The following is an 18,697-nucleotide window of genomic DNA, read 5'->3' as shown; positions in this document are numbered from 1 at the left end:
TATGACTATTTTTAAACTTCTTAGTATCTGTGACCAAATTAGTTGCTTTTCCAAAGGGCTGCATTACCATGAACGATCATATGAAACCCCAGGGCACAGGGTTTCCTTACTCTTAACCTATTATTATTTACCCCCAACCTCCCTGTCCTTCCCTCCAACAAGAAGTAAGTCAGTAAAAGACTCCCAGGCAGTAAGATGGTATTTTGATTTGTCTCCCTGGTCGCATTTTCTCCCCACACGTATACGGAAACCTGATTTTACAAATCTGAAAGTTCCTCTACAAGATATTTTTCTTTGTAAGCCACTCTTGGAGCTGGCCAAAGTGACAAAACAGAGTTATGAGGGTGAGGAAATGAGACAGATGCTGTGGGTTTAGTGCTGTATCTTATGACTTCCTCCTCAGATCCCAAATGCTAGAAACAATCCGTGACTGTTTTCCTATGTAAAGCTACTTATTAAGCAGAACCCCAGAGCATTAATGGTATCAGAATTCGTTCACTTGTATAAAACCAAAAATGTTTAAAGGTAACATGTCTCCTCACATCAGGGGACAGATGGGTATTTAGGGGGGTGACAATGAGTAGAGTGCAATTGGCAGACTGTCCTCCCAAGAGGTGCAGGTCTCACTGAGAGAGATCAGGACATATCCAGCCTGAAAATAGCTGCTTGTGCACTGCTGCCTTCCCTTCTCTTCCCCCTTTTCTTGGCAGAGTGCTAGTAATTTCATTTATAGCCAGGTTTATTTTTACTTTATAAAATCAAATGTGTATTTTAAGAAATACCATTCTGAAGCTGAGAAATCAGTTTAAATCTTATTTGATAGGTGTTTAAGGAATATCCATGGGCTCAGCTATTTTTTTAAAAATAAATTTATTTTTATTTATTTTTTTGGCTGTGTTGGGTCTTTGTTGCTGCGGGCGGGCTTTCTCTAGTTGCAGCGAGCAGGGGCTACTCTTCCTTGCGGTGTGTGGGCTTCTCATTGCGGTGGCTTCTCTTGTTGCGGAGCACGGGCTCTAGGCGCATGGGCTTCAGAAGCTGTGGCTTGTGGGCTCTAGAGCGCAGGCTCAGTAGTTGTGGTGCACGGGCCCAGTTGCTCCGCGGCATGTGGGATCTTCCTGGACCAGGGCTCGAACCCGTGTCCCCTGCATTGGCAGGCAGATTCTTAACCACTGCGCCACCAGGGAAGCCCCCTGTGCTTCAGCTATTATGAAAACAATGGAGAGTAGATGGAAAGGTGAAGATTATTCAGCAGCAAGACTCTACTAGTATAAAATACAGCTCTGGGGCTTCCCTGGTGGCACAGTGGTTGAGAATCTGCCTGCCAATGCAGGGGACACGGGTTCGAGCCCTGGTCTGGGAGGATCCCACATGCCGCGGAGCAACTAGGCCCGTGAGCCACAATTACTGAGCCTGCGCGTCTGGAGCCTGTGCTCCGCAACAAGAGAGGCCACGCTAGTGAGAGGCCCGCGCACCGCGATGAAGAGTGGCCCCCGCTTGCCGCAACTAGAGAAAGCCCTCGCACAGAAACGAAGACCCAACAGAGCCAAAAATAAATAAATAAATAATAAAAATAAAGGAATTCCTTTAAAAAAATTAAAAAAAATAAAATACAGCTCTGGAAGGGCAGCATTCTTGATGGCAGGGAACGTGCTTCTTCTGAGACTAGTGAGGTCATGTCATGTGACAATTGGCAGGGCTGAATACAGTCTACAAACTCTCCAGCCCTCACAGGACTACCTCCTCTAAGAATTCTTTATAACTGCTCTTCTGTTCACATTTTAATGTTTTTCCCCAACGTTTTGGCCTTCTTCACAGACACTATTAGAAAATTGAAGTTCGTGTAGAATTAGTATTACATGATTACATGGCTCAGCATCTGCCTCTTTCCCACTGTTGACTGGGACCTCTGTGGGAGTAAAGAGGGGAGCTAGAGTTGTAAGTAGTTTTTGTTAATACTTCACACCTAGGGAAGCACGTTGGTGGGAAGTGGTCAGAATGAGAGAAAATGATGTTTTAACAACCTTAAGGGAATGTTTAATGAGATTATTTCTTTAGCATTACTCAGAAAATGAACTTTTTTTTTTTTCTGGTCTGGGTGAAACACAAAACTTTATTAATAGCTGTTCTAAAAGGGAGGGGAAATAATTATGAAAGTATGCTAGAAGCTTCTTATGAAATATTTTTTGGTAAAATAGGTCCATGTTTCAGCACCCTCACTGGTGACAGTTACTGAAACAGCAGATGCATCTCATTAAAAGGCAGTTAGGCTACAGACTCTGAGGACAGAGTTAGAAGGGAGGCATTCCTGCACAAAAGGGAACCAGAGATATGCTAAGTGCTTAAAACTAGTTTTGAGCTTGTTTTGGGCACTAGTATTGAATAACCATTTGCTAGTTTGGCTATGTCCAATTATAAAGAGGTTAAGAATGATTATTCTGTTGAGAATAGTGTCTAGCTATACTGATGAGAAAGATATAAGTGGAAGTCCTGATAACACAGAACTTAGAAAAGGGAAAGTAATAGATAAGTTCATCAATGGCCACCCATGCAAAGGTAAGAAAATCCTAATTCTAAGGACTAGCTCTAGACTCCCAAACAAAAAAAAGATCCACAGAAGTGGCGATTTATGATGTCTCCACAGGGCTTAGGAGAAATATGTGCAGACATGAATTATATCTCTTTGATTACATATTTACCATACAATTTTCAGAAAACAAATCCCAATATTTGGAAGTACTGAATTCGGCAGTACCTAGAACTACTTCTGGTGCATAACCAGATGAGCTTTCTATCTTAAAATTAATTTTTTTCTATTGGAAGTATTGGCATTAAGTTTTTTAAAAATATAAATATTTATTTTTGGCTGTGTTGGGTCTTTGTTGCTGTGTGCGGGCTTTCTCTAGTTGCGGTGAGCAGGCTTCTCATTGCGGTGGCTTCTCTTGTTGTGGAGCACAGGCTCTAGGTGCACGGGCTTCAGTAGTTGTGGCACGCAGGCTTAGTTGCTCCGCAGCATGTGGGATCTTCTGGGATCTTCCTGGACCAGGGCTCAAACCTGTGTCTCCTGCTTTGGCAGGCAGATTCTTAACCACTGTGCCACCAGGGAAGTCCTGGCATTAAGTTTTAAAAAAGTACTAATAAAATTTTTGCTTTCCCGTTGGAAAGTCTTGGCTTCAAAATTACTATCTATCTAAATGAATATGAACATGGATGAGAGCTAAACATTTCCTAGACTACTTTTGCTCCCATTTAAAAAAAAAAAAAAATCTTAAAGTTTTGGTTAGGGAATTGCAACATCAATTAGTATATAACGAGTTAAATTTACCTCATTAAAATTCAGAGAGGGTAGGGAGGATGTAACTAATGTAGGCTTATAAAATAGATGAAGATCATTCTATTTATAGCAAGATAAAACCACACTGCTGTATTTCGTAGTTTATTCAATTTTAATATGGTTTCCATTATTAACTTTTAAAACAATGATTTCCAGTTTAGAAAACAATGCACTGACCACATAATTCCTTTTTTATTTTATACAGTTATACAAATATTCTAAATACACATTTTGTGTTCAAGATGATGGCAAATAAGATTAACTGTACAGTACATAAGGAAAGAAAATATTTTAAGCATATTTAGAAGCAATAGAAATGTCTATACAAAACAAGCAAAAATGGAATAAAATTTTTTATTTTTAAAGTATTGCAACAGGCCCACAGGTTTGTAACAAAAAAGTCTTTGCACAGTTCCTCACAATGCCCCATTAATAGCTAAAGCAAGACAGCGGTTTTAGAAAATAATGTTTCAAAATGCTACACATGGTACTATTGTTTGCACAGTTTGATCAAAATAACAACTCTACTCTGAGTCAAGCAAAACCTAGAGGAAATATACCAAACAACTTGAAAATCATTTGTATAAAATTCATTGCACATTATTTTACTTAGTTTGAAAAGTAAAAAAGTGTATTTACAAAATATTTCGCAGTCAAAATTATAAAGTGAATGGATAACACGTCTTGATACAGACAGTTCAAGGAAAACACGAATGTTTTTTAAAGGTTTTCAGTGCTCCTTCCACAGGGAAGTAAACATAATCTACTCAAATGGATTTACAAGATGTTACGCATACCGTAGCAAATTCGACACCTGCATTATAAAACAATGTTGAAAAGGGGAAAGGATGAGGGGTTTGTACACTGTAAGAAGTGAGCTATTCAGAGATCAACAAGTACAATTTTTAACTCAGCATAAAAGTCTTCATAGTCTTCAGATAACAGACAGACAATGAACATACTTGACTTGACTTGATGAAAGTTGAAAAAGCACCATGCACAACAGTTTAGTGGTAAACAAACACTGAAAAAAATAGCACCTGGAATTCTGTGATATTGACAATTTAAAACTGGTCTAGTAATTGCCGGAGATATGGTGCCTTGGATAATTCTCTATTTACTCGGGAGAGTTTGTAAAGTACTGGGCAGTTCAGAGAAACACACGGGATATGTCGATCAAGGCAACCTGTACAGTTCTTGCATATCTGAAAGTACAAGAGGAGTACATCAAATGATAGGAAAGTTTCTATCTAGATGTATAAACAACAAACTTTTATAATCCCTCCTTTGTGACCCACCACAGATTACAGGCAGACATATGGCACATATTACAGAAAGTTTCATTAATTTTCATCTCTTTGAAGCATAGCCAACCCTAAGTTGAGACATTTCTAAAGGATATTATTTCACAAACCACAGAGCACAAAACTCCCTAAGGATTCATTTCATCCCAGAGATCAAATTTCATTTATGGTAGAATCCTATTATATTAACATCCACATAATAGGCTACCCAATTACTGTTCAAAGACTGTCTCTTAAATGTGCTATGTACACTATTTTTTCAAGTTACTCATATTAAACGTTTTGTATGCCAGTCATAAAAAAGTTACCCACTTTCTTATTTCAGAAGAGAAAATGCTAGTATGGAAAAAAAAAAAAAAATGAAAGCATGTGAATTTGAAAGTAGTAGTCTAGACCAGTAGTTTTAACCCTGGCTATATACATGAGCCTAAAAATAGACTAATGCCTCAGCCCCATCCCAGACCAATGAATCAGGATCTCTGGGCATAAAAGCCTAAGAATCTGTACATTTTAGGGCTCTCAGGTGATTCTGATGTATAATGAGATCTGATCTAAAGGAAAATAATAAATCATAATAATGTCTTACCCAGTGATCAGATTTTAATATGTAAAGTCTCAAGTTATACATACAGTTTAAAAAACTGATACAACATGAAAAACATTAAAGGCTACTAGTGAGGGCCCCAAGGGTCAAGAGAATATATGCTGATTTTTTATGTGAATAGTGTATCCAAGTGATTAAAAAAAGGGATAGCAAATAGCAGCTACCATAAAATCAGATCTGCTCTACTTAATTCTCTGATCTGTATCTAAGAGCTTCTGTTTTAGAGGTCTCACAGGGCAAAAAATTTTTGTTCTTTGCGCCAGTATCTTCCAGTCAATTGAAAGGCCAGTTTTTCTGAGCACACTGGTTACTGTATCCAGTATTATGATACTGCCACAAGCAAACTACTGAGAGCCCTGTACTTCAGCGTGCTCTCTTGAAGAGTAAGTGTGCTGTTCTCCTCTGAAGACTTTCACCAATTAGATCTCTGCCAAGAGACTCAAACCTACTCCCAAATATGGAATGTCTGCACTGCAGCTCTATGTACTGCAGCTACGTTCAGGTGCCAGGACAAACTGATAAATATTTATGCACTCGCTGTGCTTGCCTGATAAATAAACCAGGATGGAATTACTTGCCTCACTAAATTTAACTCAATGTTTAGTTTCAAGATCCTTTACTGGTGATTTAAACCCCGAGCAGCTTACGTTTAAAACTTTAAACACCACAACCTGGAAACTTACATCTTAGCAAACATAAAACAAAAACAAAAACTGCTTTAATATTTATTGATTCTTTCTTTTTGCTATCTTTTGGCTTACTTTCTTGTTTTTTAAAAAATTTTCAGTCAGATGCTTAAGTTCATTTTTTAATGTTTATTATTAAAAGTGTTTAAGTTGATGAATTTTTCTTTGAGATCTGCTGTGGTTGTCTAGAATCTTATATGTGTTGTTTGTTTAACAGGGAGTGTTAAAATTTCCAAGTAGAAGGATCATTTTGTTTTCTGAGTTTATAATTAACTACTAGCTTTATAGAATTGTATTGATAAAATGTAATATTTCAACTTTCTGAAGTTTATTAAGGTTTTCCTTATAGTCTAAAATATGTTCAATTTTTTAACATTCCATAAACACTTGAAAAGAAGGTATAGTTTCTAATGTTGGGTTACAGAGTTTGATATATAATCAAAAGGTCTATCTTATAATGTTGTTTAGATCTTTAATAATTGTACTGATTTCTGATCACTTGACTGGTCTTGGGCTGAGAGAGGTGTATCAAATCTATTACTAATGTTTCTGACAATTTCTCATTTTATCTCCTGTAATTTCTGCTTTATGAAAATTGCTACAGATTATTTAGTGCACAGGAGACACACATTTTAATTCTCTTAGGAAAAAAACAATCCTAAAGTTAAAATATCTCTTTAAAGATGATGAACCATCCTTATTTTAAACAGCGTTACTTTTAAAACTGCATTTTTATAAGAAATAAGACCTAATATTGAAGGAAGGTTCTGGTTAAATTGATGGCACCAACTAGCGTAGTGCATGTTGCTGGGGGCAGAAGACAGTAAGGTCCAGGGAGGAGGCCACTCACAGCCTCTGACGTCAGTGGAGCTCTGGAGGTCCTGCCCATGTTTGCACCTTGTACTAGACGCCAACTAGGGAATTTTCTATGAGGGCTGGTTGCTGCCATTGGGGTAGTAACCTAAAAAACAGAAGCTGGGGTCACCCAGTGACTAGTGGTTGTACTATCCAGAACCACTAGTACAAAGTGGTACAAAAACTGGGACAGAGTGGCTGAAAATTGGTTGGCCATCACTCCAGAGACTTACTGCTGCTTTAACTGTGCATTCAGCAAGAAGCTGTTTCTTCATTTAATACATGTACGACCCACCATGGGCTGGACTCCGTGCTAGGCACAGCCAACTCAGCAAGGGAAGGGCAGGGCCTCTGCCCTCACTGGGCTCACTTTCTCTTTGGTGGGGAAGCTCGAGCTAGTGTTGAGAATGGACAGGATGGCGGGGGGTCAGGATAGGAGGCTGTTGCAGGTGTCTGGGGAGAGATAATGGTAACAGGACTAGGATGGACTCGGATGGTAATACAAAAGGAATTATGTGGTCAGTGCACTGGACTAGGATGGTAACAGAAGGGAAGGAGAAAAGTGAGCGTGCTTAACAACTATTTAGGAGAGGGAAAAGTCACTTTATCATTTCAGTAAGCTAGGCTTCTGTGGTTGCATCAATATAATCATACTTTGAGATCTTACTGTCCTTAATGAAATCTGTTTAATGCATTCTGGATGACTGGCTATACACTATACAACTTAAGAGTTTTCTGCCAGTGCAGAATAGCAGCTAGAATGGTGCAGAGGAAACAGTATATACTTTACCAGTCCTTAATCATCCTTCTATTCTAAGAGCCTAGTCTCCCAAGAGATGGCTTCTCTCCCTTTTCAACTGTGTGGCAGCTAGGTTGTCCTCCTAGGAGGTTGTGGATACACTCTGACTTGGTTCAAAAGCCTTTTTACCTTGAGGGGCATGGTGTAGAACCTGGCCTTTACATACTGGTGTGGTTGGATTACATTAGGCATGTGAACAGACGAGCTGCCAGGAGTGATCGTTTAGGAGAATTCACAATGATAGAGCTAGACAGGACCTAGGAAAGAGCATCAACCCACATTCTGAGAAAACGGGGGCCAGAGGACATGGCCAATACTATGAAGTCCAGACTGGAATCCTGATGTTCTTACTATCAGCTTGATTCATTTTCTACTATATCACACTGCCTCTCAATTATGTGGTTGGTTTTAAAACACTCCAATAACCTTATATATTGCTCTTCTAAAGACAAAACAAAACAAACTCCACCTCAAAATTGTTATTCTCTCACCTGAAAGCTAAAATTGTAACTTGAAACATGATGGTATAAGAAGATATAATCAGTCCTTTAAGAAATATACTACTTAAAAAAAATGTGCTATAATATTTTTTCTTTAGATTTAATTTTCTAACTTATTTCAAGAGATTTCTATTGTTTATTTCTGCTGGAATTCCACATTTGAAAAATTATCTCTACATTTTATGTCTGTATCCCACCTCAGCTGCTTATTACCAGTGGAACATGGGGCAAATTACTTAATCCCTCTGTGTCAGTTTACTCTTCTGTAAGAGGGCCTAGAACAGCCAGCCTCTGGCAGACAGGAAGATTCAATCATGTTAACTGTTAATTTTCTATCTTGACTCTCAGAATTGCAAACCTTCCAAGTTTACTAGCAATTCTCTAGGAAAACCAGATTTTTATGAGAATGGTAAGTAGATATGGTAGACAAAGCAATTAGTACTTTTCTTTCTTTTTTAGAAATACTATTATAAAAGAAATTGGGTGGCTGGACATTGTAGTTCTATGGTTCTAATAAACATAATACACTATTCTATAAAAACAAAAACTAAATTATAAAACTAATTTAGCCATTTTTAATAGTTTAGTTCAATTATGATATTTTTAGGATTTTAGGAAGTTTATTAACTTAGAATCCTTATTCCACTTTCACACCAGTTTCACACCTTACACTACACCTCCCTCAAGAGTTGACTACATTTCCCTGAAGAATGAGATTGCTTGGGATTCTGGGTCTTTTGAACAAGGTTGTACCTTTACAAGTTGTTCCTGCTGACGTTCCAACTCTCGAATTTCTTGGTTGAGGATGACTGCAACATGCTGAGGTTGGCTGCGACAGTTACTGCAGATGCCGTGCTGAGTCAGGTCATCACACACAGGACAGTGTAAGGTAGTAAAATACTGCGAGATAGTGCCTTTCCGCCCTTCAGGTTCACTTCGAGAGGAGCTGGTGGCTTTCTGGATCTATAAAAACAACAGTTCAGAAAAACATCAATTCAGAAATAAGTCTGAGCCAGCTTCATAGCAGAGTGGCTATTCTCATGCTAATTACAGGTTTACTAAGGCATTATTTCATTTGTTCAACAAATACTGAATAGCTACTATATGTCAGGCACTGTTCTAGGCAATGGGGCTACAGAAAAGAACAAAGTCCTTCCTTTACACCTTAATATCATCAGATAATATTGTTTTGTTTTTGTTTTTTGGGAAAAAAATAGTCTCAAGAGACACAAACTTCCAGTTATAAAATAAGTAAGTCACTGGGATATAATATACAGAATAGGAAATATAGTTAATAATATTATAATAAATTTAAATGGTAACAGATGATAACTAGACTTTATCATGGTGATCATCTCATAATGTATATAAATGTCAAACCACTATGTCGTACACTTGAAACTAATACCAGATTGTATGTCAATTATACTTCAATAAAAAAGAAAAATAGTCTCCTGTCACTCAGTTTTTTGTTTTTTAAAAAATTTATTTATTTTTGGCTGCGTTGGGTCTTTGTTGCTGTGCACGGGCTTTCTCTAGTTGCAGCGAGCGGGGGCTACTCTTCGTTGCAGTGCGTGGGCTTCTCTTGTTGTGGAGCATGGGCTCTAGGTGCTCAGGCTTCAGTAGTTGTGGTGCATGGGCTTAGTTGCTCCGTGGCGTGTGGGATCTTCCTGGACCAGGGATCAAACCCGTGTCCTGTGTCCTGTGCATTGGCAGGCGGATTCTCAACCACTGCACCACCAGGGAAATCCCTGTCACTCAGTTTTTTGGTTGAGATATGTAGATGTATGAGATCATATGGGGCAATGGAGATCACAGAGGACAAAGGAAGAAATTCAGGTTGAGAGTAGATACTGTTTAAGGCTGCACAATTTGGGCCATGGAAGCAAGGTAAGTGGAAGGTTAAAAATAACTTGTTAGGCAGTAAGGTGCAAAATTCAAGCAAAAGTAAACCTGGAACATTTCAAATGAAATTAGATACATGTTACCTAAGCATTCCTCATTTGAAGTAATACTGGTTTCAGAGATGTCTTCTGATACTGTTTTTCACACTGAAATAACATTATCATCTTACAATCGTACCCTTGGTGTACTCCCTTGCTGTCTTATAAGTCACTCTGCATAAAAGTTATTAGGTCAGCCTTTTATAAATGCCATTGTTTTAACATTCTTGCTGGTGATGAAATGAAAAATAGTAATAGCTTTGTGGCGTAGAGCCAGGACACAGCATTACAGATGTTGGCCAGCACAGATTCTCTGAAGCACAGCTTCAACCTCAGCTTCCCAGCTTATTCTTTTCCTTGAGGCCCTAAGTGCTTACTGAGAAAGTAAAAATAATTTAAGTATCAACTTTTATCAGTTTTCCTGAATACGCTCAGCCTTTCATAGTCTGAGCAAATGACAGCAGATCTAATTCTAAACATCAGATAACAACTGCTACTCTCCTAGAGTAATGTATCCCAGATTATTACAGAACCACAAATCGTTCCTTCAGGCTTCTAATGGGTAAACTAAGAAAAAAAGAGTACAAGCAAAACTCCCTTTGGTAAGATTCCACATTGCATGTTTTACTTTAGTAAAATGCTATTTTAACATTATTTCCTTAGTCTGGTTTCTGCAGGACTATGTCTAGCTACTATATCCTATACATTTCTTTCTTTTTTTTATTAAAAAATTATTTATTTATTTATTTATTTTTGGCTGTGTTGGGTCTTCGTTTCTGTGCGAGGGCTTTCTCTAGTTGCGGCAAGCGGGGGCCACTCTTCATCGCGGTGCGCGGGCCTCTCACTATCGTGGCCTCTCTTGTTGCAGAGCACAGGCTCCAGACGCGCAGGCTCAGTAGTTGTGGCTCACGGGCCTAGTTGCTCCGCGGCATGTGGGATCGTCCCAGACCAGGGCTCGAACCCGTGTCCCCTGCATTGGCAGGCAGATTCTCAACCACTGCACCACCAGGGAAGCCCCAACATCCTATACATTTCTTAAACACCCATTTTGAAGGGATTTTCTGCTCTCCTTTGTTTAATTTTTATTAGCTGCTTTGAGTTATTTTATAGTTACGTGTTTACCATTGAAGTAGTTGTTGGATTTATTTTAATCTTCTATAATTTGGCCAATCTGACAGAAGCTGGGAAGGTGTTTGTAGAAAACCAAACCAGAAAAATGTAGCACCTTTGTTGGCATAGGATAATAAAGCATTTGCTTTGCTCTGATAGCATGTAAATAAAATCTTTAGTTCTACTGAAAATTTTAAGTGAATTCTCTCTCTAGAGTCATAGCACAGGTACTATTTAGTAGGCTTACCCTTGGTAATTCATGATACCAGTTGAAGACATCAATACCAATAAGTGAGAAGATTCTTGCCAGGGGTGGAAGGATTTGCTTGGTGATATAGTAAGTGGCATTCAGTCTCAGAGTCGGATCCTGCAGGACTTCCACTGGGCGCCTTACCAGCTGGATGAGTGGTACTCCGGGGGTCCCATAAATGATGACATATGGCACTCGTTCCCCAACTCGAGGCTCAGAGCGCCGATCATAAGTAAGCATTTTCCTATTTAAATCCAGATAAAACAGTCACTCAAAGACTGTCATGGAAGGCATCTTTCCAGAAAATTAAATGAGAATTAAACAATAATGAAACCATGAGAAATCGACAAGGGGAACCTTCAAGTAACTTTTTTGACAACTATATACACTTCACTTAGTTGGCACCAAGTGGATATGCTGTAAGAGTTTAATAAAACTTACTTTGTAAATTACTGTTACATGGAGAACGATATGAGTTGGCAGATATCAGCTACCTTAAATTGTTTTCTATCCCCTAAGAGTAAGAATTAACTATTGTAAATCTAATAATGGAAGATAAAATTTAGCTGATTAGAGAGATGATCTGATTCTAGAATGATACCATCTCAGTGCTTTCGCAGATCAAAATTAAGGACTACCTAGTGATTCTGATATGGGAAAAACAATCAATTCTAGCTCTGTAACAGATTACAATTTCACTGAATTTAGTTTCTGCAGGGAAGGCCAGAAGAGGAGCTCTTTCTTCTTTAGAACTTGCAACGTATGGGGGTCACCCACTCACTTTAGTGAGACTTCACGTGGGCAGGGGAATAGACAATTGTGTATCTGTGCCTGCGGACTGGGTGTCTTTTCCTCTACTCCAAACCATTCCGAATCCCAGAACAACACTTACTAGGTATTGGGGGTTGTGCTGTTGTGCGCATCATTACCTTGTAAGTTCCAGGGCTGGCACACACGCGCCAGGTTTGTAAGAGGCACTTCCTCTGTATTCCTTTGCAAAGATAAAATCTTGTATGCTGGCCTTTCCTTCCAGAAGCTTCATACATTGTCGTTGAACATACTGTTTAATTAAACTTATATCTCTTGTTTCAAATAGCAGCTTCAGAGAACGCTCAAGTATCTTTAAAAAAAAATGGATATGCTCGTAAGGATAAAATATCCCCCAATATATTTCATCATTACTGTTATACTTTCAATTACGTAATTACTGAAACTTGCTGATCTGTCTGAACAATCTGCTATTTACAATGACTGGATAATAAAAATTATTGAAACTGGAAAATATTTTGGAGACTTTATTTAACTTGTGATTTCTAAAAATAGAATATTATGTAGTTTGAGGAAAATCATATCAGAATGACATGCAGATGAAACATTTGCTGTGTGTGATGAGCCACATGGAACATTTAAGTTGTCCTAAACAGCCAAGAGCACTCCAGGCACAGAAAGCCAGACATCATTTCATGTATTATATTTACCCTATTACAGAAAGGGCTGGATTCAGGTGGACAGGGAGAAGTTTAAACATCACCAAGCAGTGAAATAAAGTCAGTCTTTTTGCCTTTTTATAGTGTCAGTAAATATATACTAACTGTGATAGAATTTTCTGTGCTGGAGTATTTCTACTAGAAAATGACTGACATGCAGTAGATTTATGCAGTGGAATGAATTTAAATTAGTTCCAGGTGAAAGCTCTGTATCTTATTCTGAGTACTGGAATCCATACATGTTTACACAAGAAGTTGCTAACTTAGCCAAGGCACCGTTCTTCCCTCAGAGGAAGAATGCACTGGATATCTCTTCCAGAAACTAGTATTAAAAAATATCTCAAATTTACATAATATTATATATGACATAATAGGCTGCTATCAGTCAATCTATTATGCTTTTAATGCTCTCGTAAAACTCAGTGTATAGAGTGCTATTCCATTTATACCATTTATTTTTGGTTTGTTATAGAAGGAATCTGGGCCTGAATAAAGAAAAAATAAATATAAGATACTATGGTTGAGAAATTTAGGTAATTTATATCACCATTGTTCAGAAATCTCCCTAACTTGTATTTGGTAACCCAAGTAAACAGAATTTCAGTTAATCTAGGATGGATTATATTACTTATGAAATTTCTCTGTTCAGTTTCTCTTCTTTATCCTGCTCCATAGCTTTTGGGTGTTGCCATATGATAACATGTCATATCATCTCTAGGTGATTAGGCAGGAAATTTTTATCAAGTTCAAGTGTTGGTTTTTAGCAATTGTGATAAAAGGTAAGGTGTGGGAGAAATCAGAAACTAAGGACTTAAATAAGTTGTTTTCATTAGAAATGAAATTCTCAAAAAATCATACAGTTCCTCTTATAGTTATACATAGTCATATAGGCTATATAGTTCCTCCACCTAGATATGTGCTTAAGGATTTGTACTGGATTCTTTAGCCACTTATTTCTTTTTTAAAATTATTATTATTTTTTTGGCTGCGTGGGGTCTTCGTTGCTGCACGTGTGCTTTTCTCTAGTTGCGGCAAACGGGGGCTGCTCTTCGTTGTGTGCAGGCTTCTGATTGCGGTGGCTTCTCTTGTTGCGGAGCACGGGCTCTAGGTGTGCGGGCTTCAGCAGTTGCAGCATGCAGGTTTGGGAGTTGCGGCATGTGGGGTCCTAGAGCGTGCAGGCTCAGTAGTTGTGGCGCATGGGCTCTAGGGCACATGGGCTTCAGTAGTTGCAGCATGTGGGCTCAGTAGTTGTGGCTCTCAGGCTCTAGAACGCAGGCTCAGTAGTTGTCGCGCACGGACTTAAGTTGCTCTGCAGCATGTGGGATCTTCCCGGACCACGGATAGAATCGTGTCCCCTGCGTTGGCAGGTGGATTCTTAACCACTGTGCCAGCAGGGAACTCCTAGACACTTATTTCTTAAAGATGACAAGATAGATAAAACTTACCTTAGAAACAGCAGGGCAGGAATCTCTTCTGACTGTTTCTATTCCTTTTGCATCAAATACTGGGTCCTTTTGATCCAGTGTTTCATACGTGTAACCCACATACCTCTTTTTTGTTTGTAAGACACAGGGCAAATATACCTGTGATGAAATTAATAAAATGTCTATCAATTACCATTTTTTCCCAACCATGAATATCTTATTTTTATATGCCCTTTTCTCTCTTTAACCAGATGTCAATTATAAAAAATTCTAAATGTGGCTTAGGGCCCAATGAATTCATGATACAAAATGAGACAACACTTGCAGGTAAAAGCACACAAAGCGAGTTGTTCTACTTCCTCACTCACTCCTTTACTTGCACTATCAATTTTGCTCCTTCCTCAGCTGATACTGCTCTCTCAAAGTCATCAATCATATCTTTTTAAACAATTTAAAAAATGACTTTAAGTAACACCTACATATGGTACAAATTAAAAAGTTATAAGAGAATATACAATGAAAAGTCTACCTTCCCCTCCACAGAGGCATCCGGTGATTGATTTCCTGTATATTCTTCCAGAAATATTCTATCTAAGTACATGTACTTATATACATAAGAGTAGCTTACCTTCCACACATCACTCTGCACTTTGCTTATTTCATTTAATAACTTATCTTGGAGAGCATTCCATCCTGCACAGAAAGCTCATTTTGTTTTGTAGCTACATAGCAGTCCACTTTATGAGGATATAATAATTTTTGTAACCAGTTACCTACTATGGGTTATTTAGGATGTTTCCAATCTTTTGGAGTTACAAATAGTGTTCCAGTGAACAACCTTGCATGGATAAATCCGCAGGATAAACACCTTGAATTGGAATTCCTGGATGAATGGGTGTGTGTCCCCACACCTTTTTATGTTACCAAATTGGTCCTTTCCTCTGCCCCAAAGCTGTATCAGTAATCACACTAAACGTAAGTGGTGTAAAAAGTGTAAAAATGGTATATAAAGTGTAAAAATTGGTGTAAAAAATGTAACTTGTAAAAGGCAGAAATGATCAGATTAGATCCCATCAAAAAGATACAACAATATGCTTTCTACTAGAAATCCACTTTAAATATAAGGACATAGAAAGGTTAGAAAAAAGATACACTTGTTAATACTAACCAAAACAAAGCTGTTGTGGCTATATTAATATCAGAAAAAGTAGATATCCAGACAAGGAATATTATCAAAGATAAAAGCATCAATTTGTCAAGAAGATACATAACCATAAATGTATATGCACCTAATAAGAAAACTTCAAAATGCATGAAATAGAAACTGGCAGAACTAAAAGGAGGAAACAGGCAAATCTATGATTATACTTGGAGACTTTAGCACCTCTCTTCTAGAAATTGACAGAAAATGAGTAAGATTGTTGTTGGCTTCAACAACACTATCAGTTAACCTAAGTGACATTATAGAACATTCCACCCAATAACCAGAATACACAGGGATTTTCAAGGTCACATGGGAACATTCACTAAGAGACCATATGCTAGACCAAACAATGAAATGTAACAAGCTTAAAAGCATTGAAATTATATAGACTATGTTCTTTGACCACAATGGAATTAAAATTAATAACAAAAAGATGTCTGGAATATCCTTAAAAATTTGGAACTTAACACACTTCTAAATAACCTACAGGTCATTATCACTGAAGTAAACGAATAATAATAAAAGCACAAGATATCAAAATTTGAAGCTAAAGTAGTGTTTTGAGAGAAACTTGTTATCGTTAAACGCTTATATTAAAATTTTTTGTTTAAAATCAATGATTCAAGTTTCTAAATTAAGAAGACAGGAAAAGAGAAGCAAAGTAAACCCAAAGTACGTGTAAGGAAGGGGATAATAAAGAGTGGAAATTAATGATACAGTTCTTCAGAAAGTTCTATAAATGGATAAACCACTAGCTAGAATGATCCAGGGGGGGGAAAAATGGAAAGACAAATTATCAAAAGTGAAAGGAGGGATGTTACTAAAGATTTTACAGATATCAAAATCACAATAAGGAAGTATAAATAGTTCATGCCAATAAATTTGACAACTTAGGAGAAATGGACAAACTCCTTGACAATCACAAGTTTTAAAACTGACATGAGAAGAAAACCTGAATAATATATATTAAAGATATTTAATTTGTAATTGAAAATCCCTTCCCCCCCATAAAATTTCAGGACTAGACTGCTTCACTGATGAATTTTACCAATCATTTAAGAAAAAATTGTACCAATTTTACACACTTTTTCTTTCAGAAAGTAGAACAGGAAACACTTCCAACTCATTTTCTGAGGTCAGATTTTTTTTTTTCCTGTCCCCAAACCAGAAAAAGACAATACAAGAAAAAAAAAACAAAAAAACTACAGACTGATATTCGTGAACATATGCATCACAATTCTTAACAAATGTCTGTTTTCTTTGAGAAGTTTTGCAGTTTTTGCTTTTATGTTTAGGCCTGTGATCTATCTCAGGGAAATTTTCATGTCTGGTGTTATTTTCTAAGGGCACCATGCTCTTCACTTTGCCAGATAGGTTGAGTGTGCACAGCATCACACACATACTTCTAGAATAGCACTCATCATCGCTCTGTCTTCTAATTTTTCTTCCCTCTCTCCCTGCAATTAGAATGCTCACTCCTCAGGGCAGATACCGTATCCAAGTCCTCTCTGAATCTCTTCTAGCACAATTCTTGCTTCAGAGTAGGTGCATGATAAACATTTGGGAGTCATCTTTGATTCTCTTCTCCCTCTTTTATCTTTTCCACACCTGCTCTCCTAAATCAACCACTTTTAACTCCTGCCTATCCTTCTTTCCATTTTCTCTTGAATTGTTTATTTTCGCTAGTTTATCTCACTACATCAGGATATACAGGTTGCAAGAGGCATCCTGTCTTGAGATTCTCCTCTTTCCAATCCATCTCCGCACCACTGCGAGGCCAGTCCTCCCCAAAAAGCTCTGTCATGCTTTTGTTTGATAAACTTTCCTGAATAAAGTTTAAACACTTTAGCTTGGCATTCAAGACACTCTATAATCTGGTCTTAACTTTATTTTTCCAGACTTCTCTCCTGCTACTCTGTATTCCCATGTTGTGCGTTTCCAACTCCATATCCTTCTATATACCATTTTCTTCTGTGCAGAATGACTGCAGCACCGTGGCTGCCTATTGAAATTCTAACCATTTTCTGAGACAGAATGCAATGTATACCTCCTACATGGAGTCTCCCCATCCAGCCTAGGAGGACACAATACCTCCTTTTCTTGTACTCTTACAGTGCTTAGAGAGACTGCTTCCTAAATTTACAATGAAAGATCATTTACATACATTTCTAATCTTTCCTTTTAGATTACTGGCTCTTAGAGAGCAGGACTGTGTCTCATGCTTCTTTGCATTCCACACCTCTCCTAGCTCAGTATCTTTTGTACAGAAAGAACTAAATGCATATTTCATATCCAAAGTAAAGTGAAAACAGTCGAAGGTCCTGTGGCAGACTGCATTCTCCAAAGAAATAATATCTTCCAGCCCACATAGCCTTCTCACAATGTGACTCTGACATTCTTCCCATTAAGAGAAGGAGACCTATGTTCCCTCTCAAATCTAGACAGGCTATGATGCTATATGATTTTGAGACTAGGTCATAAAAAGCAAAAGAGCTTTCATCTGGTTCTCTTTGGGATGTTCATTCCTAGAACTCAGCTATCATGCTGTGAGGAAGAACAAGTAGCCCCAGGGAAAGGCCAAGTGTAGGTGTTCCAGCTCACAGCCCCACCTCATGTCCCAAATGGCAGCCAGCATCAACCCCCAGACATGAGAGTGAGCAAGCTTCAGGTGATTTCAGTCCTTAGCTGTCAGCTAAGGACCTAGACATTGTGGAGCAGAGACATGCCATCCCAGCTGCACCCTTCATGAATTCCTGACCCATAAAAATCTGTAAGCTCAATAAAATGGTGCTTGTTTTACACCATTAAGTTTGGGGTTACACAGCAATAGTTAACTGGAATAGTCTTTTCATTTCTTTATATAAGACATTACAAAAAAATTGAGAAAACTATACAAAAATAAGGGAAAAATACTCTAAATTTAACACTTTCACAGACCCATATACCATTACAAAATCTGAAAATGTATTGAAAAAGTCAGAAATCTACAGAAGGTATGTGAATTTTATATGTGGTTTTAGTAGTATTACATTTCTCTTACCTTTTCAAACTTCAGTTTCACTGGTTTAGGATTGGTAGCAGTTACAGCTTCAGCAATTTCCTGACCAATCTTAAAAGACTGCTCCTTAGTGGCTCCTTTCAGTAGCACAAACATACTAAGAGGATTAAAAATAAAGTAGGGTAATGAGGAAGGCATTGTA

General features: G+C 37.9%; 2 protein-coding genes across 10 annotated transcripts in view; one reads left to right on the top strand and one right to left on the bottom strand.

Annotated features, from left to right (window-relative positions):
• Positions 1-18,697, top strand: part of MFSD4B (major facilitator superfamily domain containing 4B) — an 80,883-nt gene that overhangs the window by 42,168 nt on the left and 20,018 nt on the right. The window contains exon 4 of one of the 3 annotated variants that reach the window (XR_014267524.1): positions 14,545-14,620. Coding sequence is in view for 2 of the 3 variants with exons in the window: in XM_082475350.1 (XP_082331476.1) it covers positions 1,816-1,844 (29 nt within the window). In the remaining variant the exon portion in view is untranslated. Of the gene's footprint in view, positions 1-1,815; positions 4,274-14,544; positions 18,532-18,697 lie in introns of those variants that run through there. The other 2 variants (XM_082475351.1, XM_082475350.1) reach the window with 2 other exon arrangements.
• REV3L (REV3 like, DNA directed polymerase zeta catalytic subunit) overlaps positions 3,672-18,697 on the bottom strand; it is a gene marked incomplete at its 5' end in the record, with an annotated part of 188,424 nt that continues 173,398 nt past the window's right edge. For 6 of the 7 annotated variants that reach the window (XM_082475066.1, XM_082475067.1, XM_082475071.1 and 3 more), the window contains 6 exons: positions 3,672-4,536; positions 8,833-9,042; positions 11,380-11,626; positions 12,312-12,502; positions 14,315-14,452; positions 18,538-18,652. In XM_082475066.1, the coding sequence (XP_082331192.1) occupies positions 4,396-4,536; positions 8,833-9,042; positions 11,380-11,626; positions 12,312-12,502; positions 14,315-14,452; positions 18,538-18,652 (1,042 nt within the window). In that variant the 3' untranslated portion in view covers positions 3,672-4,395. The remainder of the gene's footprint in view (positions 4,537-8,832; positions 9,043-11,379; positions 11,627-12,311; positions 12,503-14,314; positions 14,453-18,537; positions 18,653-18,697) is intronic. The other variant, XM_082475072.1, reaches the window with a different exon arrangement.

Source organism: Balaenoptera physalus (assembly GCF_965194825.1).
Source record: "Balaenoptera physalus genome assembly, chromosome: 9".
Classification (NCBI taxonomy): Eukaryota; Metazoa; Chordata; class Mammalia; order Artiodactyla; family Balaenopteridae; genus Balaenoptera; species Balaenoptera physalus.
The sequence above is the reverse complement of the archived record's forward strand: the minus strand, read 5'-3'. Positions and strand labels throughout refer to the sequence as shown.